Source organism: Spermophilus citellus (genome assembly GCF_964194105.1).
Source record: "Spermophilus citellus genome assembly, chromosome: 4".
Classification (NCBI taxonomy): Eukaryota; Metazoa; Chordata; class Mammalia; order Rodentia; family Sciuridae; genus Spermophilus; species Spermophilus citellus.
In genome coordinates, this window is record NC_138185.1 from 128,442,569 (window position 1) to 128,454,326 (window position 11,758).

At 34.9% G+C, this 11,758-nt stretch overlaps 1 protein-coding gene across 4 annotated transcripts in view; it reads left to right on the forward strand.

Annotated features, from left to right (window-relative positions):
* DMXL2 (Dmx like 2) overlaps nucleotides 1-11,405 on the forward strand; it is a 156,268-nt gene extending 144,863 nt beyond the window's left edge. For 3 of the 4 annotated variants that reach the window (XM_081289053.1, XM_081289055.1, XM_081289054.1), the window contains 10 exons: nucleotides 671-757; nucleotides 839-960; nucleotides 2,303-2,441; nucleotides 3,007-3,067; nucleotides 3,196-3,323; nucleotides 3,871-3,948; nucleotides 5,689-5,780; nucleotides 6,489-6,541; nucleotides 7,822-8,039; nucleotides 9,209-11,404. In XM_081289053.1, the coding sequence (XP_081145179.1) occupies nucleotides 671-757; nucleotides 839-960; nucleotides 2,303-2,441; nucleotides 3,007-3,067; nucleotides 3,196-3,323; nucleotides 3,871-3,948; nucleotides 5,689-5,780; nucleotides 6,489-6,541; nucleotides 7,822-8,039; nucleotides 9,209-9,418 (1,188 nt within the window). In that variant the 3' untranslated portion in view covers nucleotides 9,419-11,404. Of the gene's footprint in view, nucleotides 1-670; nucleotides 758-838; nucleotides 961-2,302; nucleotides 2,442-3,006; nucleotides 3,068-3,195; nucleotides 3,324-3,870; nucleotides 3,949-5,688; nucleotides 5,781-6,488; nucleotides 6,542-7,821; nucleotides 8,040-9,208 lie in introns of all 4 variants that reach the window. The other variant, XM_081289056.1, reaches the window with a different exon arrangement.
* The last annotated feature ends 353 nt before the right edge of the window (nucleotides 11,406-11,758 follow it).

Consider the following 11,758-nt stretch of genomic DNA (forward strand, 5'->3'; position numbering starts at 1 on the left):
TCCACCTCAGAGGCATAGGGTAGGAGATGCTTCACTGTGTCTTAGCTTGCTGTGTGTGGCTATTGGTTCTTCTCTTTCTTGCTCCCTGCTTCATCTCCACTTTGTCATTTCTTCCCAGTCTGTTCTAAAGCATGTCTATTTTATTTTTCCTTCTTGATTCTGCCTCTTCTTTCTTTTCTATCACCTCTGACCCTAAGCTACTAAACTTTCTTGTCATTATCGGTTTCATTCATTCCTTTGTAAAATATCCTTTCCAACTTTCCCCTATTGATCACCTTTGAAATGCTTCTCTTTTATGTGGCTCCTTAGTTATGAAATTTTCCTGAACTCTATGCCTCTCAACGTATACTTTCTTATTATGTAACATTTGTGCATTTTGGAAGAGCTATATTACTGTTTTAAATTACTAATGAAAATATATTAGTCATCTTTTGTGACAAGTAACCACTGTCTTACAACTGCAATGGAAATCTTTATAATTGGGGTGATCACAGGGCATCAGAGTATCCAAGCAAATTTTCCAAAACTAATTCTCAACACATTAAAGTTACCCTTACTATATTTCTTGCTGCTGCTACATTTTCTTCTTATCCAGCTTTTAAATTTGGTGGATGTGCATATTTCTATATAGAGTTGTGCTGCAGCAACTAAACTCAGCAGTGTTTCATAGGTTGAAGCTGACCTGGGCTATCCTGGAGGAAAGGCAAAGATCATTCATAAGGAATCTGACATGATCATGGCATTTGCTGTTAATAAGGTAAAAACTGTATTTATTATAGAAAATATACTTCTTTTTAGTGAAATTGCTTAAATTATTGACTCTGCCTTTGCTTTACAGGCAAACTATAACGAAATTGTTTTAGCTTCAACACACGATGTTCAAGAACTTGATGTTACTTCTCTATTGGCCTGTCAATCGTATATTTGGATTGGAGAAGAATATGACAGAGAATCTAAAAGGTGTGTCTCATAGTCAGTTGTGGTTTTCTTCAAGAAATATCCACAACATCATTAACTTGAGATAGGTATGTAGTCTCTTACAGAGACTACATAATTGGTTAGCTGCCAATAAAAAGCTTTACCTACATTGAATAAATTTACTCATACTTCTTCCACTATTCATAGTGTTTGAGTCAGAATAATCTCTGATGTCAAAGTCTAATGCTAACAATTGCCACTTTGATATTTAATCCCAAAGAAATGCCAGGAATTATATGATATTCTGTAAATTTAGCTGATCAGGATAATTAAAGCAAAAAATATCTTGCACAAAATATTAATTAAACTGATTGATGAAACACATTTAATAAGTAATTTTGAAGTGTTTCTTCTTGTCACTTGATAGATATATCTTCTCTACAAATAAAGATGTAGATGAATTTACTTTTCATTAAGACTGTGGACACTGCACGAAGAGTGTTTATAAATACTATTTTGGAATTTCTTCTCCATGTTCACCCTCTCTCTTGCTTTTCTCTATACTCAAAAATTTTATGCTTGGGAATGGTGCCTTGTTTTATTGAATTCTCTCTTTTGTTAGTGTGTAATATAACCAGACTTAAATCACACATCAGAGTAGATATAACTATATAATTTGATATACTCAATCATAAATATTACTTTCACATTATAATGTAATGATAAATTATTACTTGAAGAAATCTTTAAAGGTGATTTTTTTTTTTAATTTTGGGACTCTGGAGATATAGCTCAGTGATAGAGTGCTAGCATGCATGAGGCCCTGGGTTCAATTCCCAGCACCACAAAAACAAAAACAAAAAAAAATGTAATTAATCTGATTCCTGGGATATCTGTATTTGAAGAATGCATTTAATCTTTTTTTCTATGTATGACCAAAAGAAAATCTGTATTCCTATAACACTAGGTATTCATGAGTTTGAGGCAAGAGTACCACAAGTTCGAAGCCAGCCTGGGCAACTGAGCAAGACCCTCTCTTAAAATAAAAGAAAATCTGTACTAAAATGTTTCATGCGGTAGTGCACACCTGTAATCCCAGCAGCTCAGGAGGCTGAGGCAGAAGGATGGCAAGTTCAAAGCCAGCCTCAGCAAAAGCAAGGCACTAAGACCCTGTCTCTAATAAAATACAAAATAGGGCTGAAGATGTGGCTTAGTGGTTGAATGCCCCCAAGTTCAATCCCTAGTACCAAAAAAAAAAGAGACTTGTATCTGTTTTTCTCATGAATGTTTATTTATTTTTTTAAATAATGTTTTGGGTCTGTAACTGGAATTTATGTTAAGAGGAAATTAAACTTCCACAGTAACATGTGAATATTTTCCACAGTTCAGATGATATTGATTATCGTGGTTCCACCACAACCCTTTATCAATCCAGTACAATATCCCTTCCAGCGAGTCAGGTGCATCCACCTTCATCTCTGCCCTGGCTGGGCAGTGGACAGACCAGCACTGGAGCTAGTGTGGTATGTTTTTTACTCTTTGGTATGGTTTCTGCATATGGACTCCCTGAAAAATAAGTTGACATCATTTTGATATAAGTATGATCCTAAAGATTAGGTGCAGTGAACAGTAGGTACACCATGATAATAGTAGCTATCATTTACTATGAGTTTCTCAGTGTCAAATGCATGCTTTTTCTCACATCCCTAGTGGCAAGTGCCATTATTATCCTCTAATATTATTTTATAATTGAACAGACCAGGCAAAATAGTAAAGTCAAAGAGGAATTTGTGTCTACTTGTGTTTGAATGTGCATCAGTAACATTCTTGTTGGTCACTGTAGTTGAAGGGATCCCATGTTCATTTTCTACTCTGAAGAATCTGGAGATACCCCTGATTGTCTTCAGAAAACACTTAGAAGCCAGTTCCCTTTATCACTAGATGAAGCTATTTAATACCAGCAAATCTATACAGGGTTTATCTCAGTAAAGTTGTAAGAGCATGTTACCAGAATCAGTGTTGCTCCAAAGCATTTCCTTCCTCTTCTCTTCTCGTTACATTAAGTAAATGTATTGTCTTCTTTTAAAGCTTATGAAAAGGAATCTACACAATGTTAAGAGAATGACCTCACACCCTGTCCATCAATACTGTAAGTATTTTATTTACGATCTAAGAATTTTAAGTGTTCTTTGTCATTTTGAGGTTGATGTATATGACAGAAAATATTGGAAGTCTGACTTTTCAATTACTTATGTTCCACTTTTCCTCTTGTTTCAGATCTTACAGGTGCTCAGGATGGCAGTGTACGAATGTTTGAATGGACACGACCTCAGCAACTTGTCTGCTTCCGTCAAGCTGGCAATGCAAGGGTTACTAGACTCTATTTTAACTCCCAAGGCAACAAGGTTAGTTCTTGGGAGTAACTGCTAAATTAATTAAAAAATAATTGTGGAGATTAAGGAGTAAATGATAAATGAAATAATATTTAAAAAAATTTCAGTGACCCTGGATTTAAGCAGAGCAGGGCAGGCAGTTTGTTGGGTTCTGTTTATCCTGTTTTCTCCAATAGAAGCATAAATCCACAAAATATAGTGTGGGTTAATAAATTATGCATTCAAAGATACAAAAGCTTTGTGAGAGAAGAAAACCCTGCTGCTGTGGAGTGTTTTGATAATGTCTGCCAGCACCATAATATTCAGATACTTGAGAGACATCTAATTTTTAAATAAGTTTCATTGTAGAGGCTTAGAGGAAAACAATGAAATGGATATGGAAAAGCTCTTAAAAGATGACAGAATCTTTGGTACTTGGACTTTCTTGGGAATAACAACAGGCAGAGCTAGCGCGGGATGTTTGTTAAGTAAGGTCTGAGTGAATCTCCTTTACGTAAATGATTTTACCTTTGACAGGAGTTCTAAGAAACTATGTTTAATGTTTTCATCTTTCTTACAGTGTGGTGTTGCAGATGGAGAGGGTTTTCTGAGTATCTGGCAAGTTAACCAAACTGCATCAAATCCTAAACCTTACATGGTAAGTATCACTTAGGTTCCCAGAGTATACGGAGAACACGTTTACAAAGTGTCTGTTCAGTCCCTGAATTTCATTGGTGGTTCTTTTAGGAAGGGGATAGTTACACCCAGCTGTCACAGCCTAGCATTGTCCACCTAGCTGTACCCTAGTTTATACTGAAATGACCTTAAAAGCAAAAAACAAACAAAAACCCTTGCTTTTTTCCTTAAAGGGTAACCTTATTTGGAAAATTTCAGGGACTTGCCCTATGATTCAATTTAGAATACAGTTTTATTTAGTTTTATCCATTTTTGAAAACTAAATTTTTAGTGGTAGCATTTCATAATATTTATAATTAAGACTCAAGTTCTAAACATATTTTTTCATTTCCTCTAGAATTTTGCTTACCAGAGTATATAAAATAATCACAATAGGCTACTTCATTCCTTAATCCAAATCATGTTAAAATACTTGGTGATGAAGATAAGCTTACCTTTCACCTGGGGAGGTATGGCACAGGAGGGGTAGAAGATGATGCTGTCTTGCCTGGAACTTCTGGATCTCATATATAGAGGTTGAAAAAGTCTTGAACCTTCTGGGTGAACTAAATTATCCAAATACTTTTAAATTTTCTTTTCTAGAGAATACACACATTCTTAGTTATATATGAGACATGATATTTCTCGTACATTATAGACTGTACCATAATATCTTTATACAAATGGAAATAATCTTGAATTTATGATTTTGCCTTCAGTCCGGACGATTATGATTATTCCAAGCAGAAAAATGTCTGTTTTAAAATACCCTAATATCTTTCTTATGGGAAGGATGGACCTTGAAATTTCTGTCCTCATCTGATCCAACAAGAAAGTCATACCTGACTTAGTAGGTGGTTTCCTACACTGTTGGAACATACATAAGCTACTTAAGAGTCATTTGGCCTTTTTTTTTTTTTTTTTTTTTTTTTTTTTTAATGCAGTACTGGGGAATCATAGACTGCCCAGGGCCTTCAGCATGCCAAGAAGGCCTTTTGGGGCAGACTGTTTGCAGACTACTTTTGACAATGCCTTTATCTTTAGAAAAGGCTCTTCACCTGGGGTCATGGGTAGGGAACATGAAGGTAACAAGAAAGGTGGATGTTTGTGTTTAGGTTACAATGTTAACTTAAGCCTTTCACATTGCTATCTACTACTAGATAGGCATGTAAGAGTTTTCCTTTAGGTTTATTATTATTTTTTTATGATTTATATCATTAAAGTTTATTAAATATATTTGTGGTCATTAACATTAAAATTGATTGATTGATTAGGCTTTTAATATAATTGAATGGTTTGGGAAAGTACATGTATTTCTTTTGTTTTTTTGAGATGGGTCTCGCTATGTTGCCCAGGCTGGGCCTTGAACTCCTGGGCTCAAGTGATCCTCCTGCCTCAGCCTACCAAGTAGCTATGACTACAAGCACATGCCACTATGCCCAGCTAGTTTATATACTTTGATGCCCTTTTCTTTTCTTACATAATCTTAAAAAAACCCTTTAATTCCATGTTTTTACTCTTTCCAGTTTTAAAAGATTAGATAGTAAGTAGCCAAATAATATGCAAATGCCCATTAATCCTCTTACTATCATCTCTTTATTCAAGACTGTTTTTAAACACTGTTCTTATTCAGGCATATAATATGTTATTAGCAGAACTGTGTTTGTACCATACCAAATGTTATTGGATTTTTAGATAACACTAGTTTCACTTTGTTTTGCAGAGTTGGCAGTGCCACAGTAAAGCCACAAGTGACTTTGCATTTATTACCTCTTCAAGTCTAGTTGCCACATCTGGACAGTCCAATGATAACAGGTAGGCTAACAGAAATGCAACACAAGAAATAAGAAAATTTTGGACAGAAAGCCATTGTTGCTAGAAAATATGGATTTCTGTCTAGTAGGATTTCCACTTGTAACAAAAGAACTATGTTACGTAAGTCTTTTCTCAGAGTGGTTTTTCCTTATCAAAAAGAGAAAAACAAAACCAATTTCTCATGTAGTCTAGCAATAAGCATGTATAATCTTTATGTTAAAGTTATTCATTCTTAAAAAAAATGCTGATTAATTCTCTTAAGTTCCTCAGAACTAGCAAGCATTTGACATTCTGTAGCTATAATTTTCAACATTTTCTTTACTTCACTGTTTTCATTGGCAAAATATGCCTATAACATCTCTCCTTTTTCAGCTGTGGTTTCCCTCAAGGGTATAGAAGCATCACTTCTACTCAGGAAATCATATCATAATTTCCCTGGAGTGGTAATTGGAAAAGATATGAGGTTGGGGAATGCAATGACACATAGGACCTTGTAAAAGACAGGCTGTATACTAATTTGAAAAAGGATAAACACTTAAAAGAGAGATTTACCCAGTCACTTACACTGCCCCCATCTTAGTTGAAAATCTCTGCTCTATAAACAAGAGAACAAAGAAGATTCAGTAAATTTGACTTGAAGACAAAATTTGTTCTGAATGATGACTTCGAACAATTGTTTATGATGTATTTTTATTGTTTCTTTAAAAGAAATGTATGCCTCTGGGATACATTAATATCACCTGGAAACAGCCTCATTCATGGTAAGTTCAGATCTATGGTTTTTAATACATTTATGAAGATGAAGGAATGTTTTCTTGGTTTTAATTAATAGGTTGAAAATGGAGAAATATTTAGAACAAATGACTATAAACAGAAAAATTGCCTCACTGAGGTAAATTCATGTGACTATAGAATTATAACTAGCTCAGAATACTCTTTATGTTGTATTCTATTGAGAAAATGTGGTATAGAGAATGGATGCTATTATGGTTTGGATCTAAAAATATCCTTCAGTAACTGTAGGCAAATGGGCATGGCTGGAGGAAGTAAGTCAATGAAGGTGTGGCCTTGGACTATACCTGTCCCTGGTCCCTTCTTTTTTCTGCTTTCTGGCTGTCATGAGCATAGCTGCTTTCCTCCACCATGTCTTTCACCATGATGGACTGCCTCATCTCAGGCCCAGAGTAGTGGAGCCAGCTGAGCATGGACTAAACCTCTGGCTATGAGCCTAAAACTTTCCTCCTCTTAAGTTGTTTTTGTTTGGTATTCTGGTCACAGCTTGAAAAGCTTATTAACACAGTGCCACTAACAAGACTATTTAAGAAATTATTTGCAAAATATTCATTGAGCTCACTCAAAAGGAGATAATATTTTAAAGAATTAAACCCAACCATAAAGTTAACTTATGATAAGAGCTAGAAATATGAATACCACCATTTAAATATTATTCCTTTTTAGATAGTATTTGCCAAGACTTCTGACCAAGCCTTTAGCACATGGTCCTTGGGAGACATTTATCTGAACCATATTAGAAGGATTACTCCTTAACTTGTAATTGAAAATGTTAACACAAGTAGAGTTGAGTTTTACTTACCTGAGAACTTTTATGAGGATGTATGATGAGATAGCACTAGGCTAGGTTTAGTATTAGTTATACATATCAATGGGGTCAAGTGTGATACTTCTATGTATGCTGTTTGTACATTTTTTTATTCTCCATTTTTTAATTGGTGCATTATAGTTGTACCTACTTGTTATACATCTTTATGAGGCAGCATAACTTAGAGCTTAAGATTTAAACTTCCTTTTTCTGTATATGTATTTCATGTTAAGATTATGAGTGAATAATTTTTTTCTAACATTGCTTAGCATTTTCCTTTATTCTTTAGTCATAATTTCAAAAATTAAATGACTTAAATAAGTGTACCTTAGAATGAAAAATGCATCTATAATCTCTGTATTTTTAAATATGAATTGAAGCATTATCGGAATCCCCAAGATAAAAGTTGTTTTTGGAAAGTGTTTTGGTTTTCTTCTTCAGGTTTCACGTGCCATGATCACGGTGCCACAGTACTTCAATATGCACCAAAACAGCAACTCTTAATCTCTGGAGGTAGGAAAGGATATGTCTGCATTTTTGATATCAGACAGAGACAACTAATTCACACATTCCAGGCACATGACTCAGCTATTAAGGCTCTAGCTCTGGATCCCTGTGAGGAATATTTTACTACAGGTTCAGCAGAAGGTAATATAAAGGTGAGTCAGTACAAGAAGTTGGAATTTACTACATATTGTCTTTACTTGCTGTCAAGACTGATTGCAAAAAGGAAACCAAACCACTATACTCTTTGGCATGAAGGCATGAAGTAAAGCTTTGTGGAGATGTGGAGTGTCTTGATACCCCACCCTATCCTGTGCTTCTGTGTGGCTCTTTCTAAACTCTCTGATCTGGAAGATGAGATGATCAAAATGATTAGATTCTCAGGTCACTAAAAAGCTTTAAAGATGGGCTGGAGAGACAGGAGGTGCAGTGGTAGAAATGTGTAGGATGCATTTGATGTAGGTGTAGGATGCATAAGACCCTGGGTTTGATCCTCAGCATCTCAAAAAATAAATACAAAGCTTTAAAGAATTCTGTTTTGAAGGCTAAGGATATGGCTTAGTGGTAGAGCACTTACCTAGTTTGTGCAAGGCCCTAGGTTCAATCTCTAGCACCACCAAAAACACAAACAAGGGCTGGGGCTGGGCTCAGTGACAGAATACTCACCTGGCATGCATGAGGCACTGGGTTCGATCCTCAGCATCACATAGAAATAAAATAAAGATATTGTGTCCACCTAAAACTAAAAAATAAATTAAAAAAAACCCACACAAACAAAAAAACCCCAACCCTATTTTGAGTAAAGTACATGAAGTTTTTCTGTTTTGGTTTGGTCTTTTTGAGGGCCTCAAGCCCTCAGGCATGCTAGGCGAATGCTGTCTTCCTGAGCTATTCCCCAACCCCCATTCTGTATAGATTGTGTTGTGTGACATTTGCTTGGCTACTCAGAATATTCTCTCCCACCTCTACCCTCAGTACTTGACTCTTATATGACTGAGGCAAAGTTTCTAGACAAGTGAGATAGTAACCACACTTATACATTGTGCTAATAGGCCTAGTTACCATTAAAATATATTTAATTAGTTTAAATATTTTATTGAATTAGAGATTGGATATATATGGTTAATGAAACTACCATAGGATGTAAAGAGAGAAATTTGAAAGAAGGGAAGTATAAGGACAGTAAATGAATCTTCTGTTAGGACAGGAGCAATAGATGGGAAAGTTGGGTCAAGGAGCAGAAGTAAGAGCCATGTTTTTGCTTTTGGTCTCTCTCTTTTTAATGACTTAAAATTGTTGTCACTTTGTTCTTGTTTTAAACTAGGTTTGGAGATTGACAGGCCATGGCCTAATTCATTCATTTAAAAATGAACATGCTAAGCAGTCCATATTCAGAAATATTGGAGCTGGAGTCATGCAGATTGATATCATCCAGGGCAATCGGATCTTCTCCTGTGGTGCAGATGGCACACTGAAAACCAGGGTTTTGCCCAATGCTTTTAACATCCCTAATAGAATTCTTGACATTCTGTAGACTTAAAGTTGGGGCTTTATTTTTATATATAAGTATTAAAAACATAATGCAGTAGTTATTAGGCAGTTCTGTTTTCCAAGCAGTTGTTAAACACATTGGAAACAATACAGAGAATCTCTGTAGAATTTGAATCTCATCCATGCTGAGTGTTATGCTGAGTATTGCCTATCCAGGTTGGTAGGATGAATGTGCATGTACCTTGTTATATTGCTGACATACTTAAAACAAACAAACCTTGTATTGTATGAAGGGTAGCTATTCTTTACAGCATTTAGCAAACCTGATTCAGAAAACATTGGAGGTTATTAGCTAATTAGCAAGTTGAAATTATGAGAAGGACCTTTATACCAAATTAAGGAAGAAAATGTTGCTGATTCAGGTTTTTCTTCCTGTTCTTACCACTGATCGAAGCATGCCTGCAGTTGCCTTCTTTGTTGAATGAAGGACAGTCATGAGGTTTTGGAAGCTCTAGACCACCAGAAAACTTCTTAGCTGGAGCAGTGTGCAGTGACTAGTTCTCTGCAGTGAGAGGCATTTCCATTCTTTCCTGCTGAATATTTTTCCTGTTAGTGTTTATACTGAGATAGTACTGTAACTTGCAAATGAGTGCAAATTTAAATGCAATGTTTTCTTCACAATTTGCACATTCACATTTTTTGGACTGCTAGTTTTTCTATTTAAATATTTGCCTTCATGTTAGGAATGTAATATGTGAACATGACATATTTGTAGTTAACCATACCATATCTTCTTGGTCCAGGTTAGTACTTTTTCTTTTCTTTTCATGTATTCAAGGTTAAACATCCACAACATTTAAGACTATGTTGAAACTACAACAATAGAGCATTTCATATCAATTAAAATGAATGTTAGGCTTTTTGTGGCCAGTTAATAGTTGATGAAATTGGTGATATTATTTATTGCCACAGCCTATTGTATAAACTATGCAGAGTTCAATATTATTTGCTTGTAAATTATTAGCCAGTGTTGTCATATTTTGATGTATTTCCTTGGTTATGACCAAAAATATGTTCTTGAGATACTGAAACCAATGTCTATGTGTGTTTAATTGTTTATCAGCAAATTGTCTCATCATGTTAATGAGGATGTTTGATGCCTTTGTGGTAAATAGTAAAATATAATGGTATAAAAGCACCTTTCTCTGAAGGCAATGTGATGTTCAGGCTGTGAAATACATATGTAAAAGAAAAATAAATGTTATTTGTTAGAATTTTATCTTAATTTGGCTTATTTAAATAAACTAGTGTGGCATTCTTTGATACTGTTTTAACAGTTGATATTTTAGTTTAACAAAATGTTTAGGGAATTTTTAAGCCACTAGGCAGTTTACCCAAATACTTACTGTGTACCTTTATGTACCAGAAGACATTCTAGCAAAATGAGATACATTGGTGGGCCAGATAAAGAACACACTCAGGGCTGAAGTTGTAGCTCAGTGATAGAGTACTTGCCTCACAAGTGTGAGGCACTGGGTTCAATCATAGCACCATAAAAACAAAGGCATTGAGTCCATATACAACTTAAATTAAACAAAAAAGAAGACACTCAATGTGGAGATTTAGTTGGGTGAAAACTAACTTCACTGTACTTTCTTCAGACAGATTTAAAGTTGTTGAGTGAAATGCTGCTTTTGCTGCTAACACTAGTAAAGGAGCTCATGTGGGGATAGTACTCTACGTAGTGTTCATGAGAAAAGGAAGAATGTGTCTGAATAGATAGAATATAAATTTGACAAAAATTACAAAAGTACATAAACTTACCACAGTTCAGTACAGTAACCCATATATGTTGCATTCTATTGTGTATTTTAAACTAGTGCTAGCTGATTTATTAAGAGTTGGAAAAGTAACAGTTTTGCAACTGAAATTCAAACTTTTTGTTGTGGTAGTTGCTGCCTTGTTTGAGTTATTACTTTTTAATAATCTGACATTTTCATAGTAATTTGTATTTTTTCAATTAATAGACTTTGTTTTTTAAATCAGTTTTAGATTTACAACAGTGTTGAGCCATATACACAGCCATTTACTCGCCTCCCCACAATTCCCCTTATTATTGCATTAGGGAGATATATTTGTTATAAGTAATGAACCAGTATTAATGTATTATTATTAACTAAAGTTCATGGTTTATATTAAGGTTCACTCTATGTTGTAAGGTTTTATGGGTTTTGAAAAATGCATAATATATATTCACCATTACAGTATCATACCGAATAGTTTGATCACTCAGAAATTCCCTGTACCATACATATTCATCCCTCCTCTCTACCTCCCAGTCCCTGGCAACCACTGATCTATTTACTGTTTTGATAATTTTGCC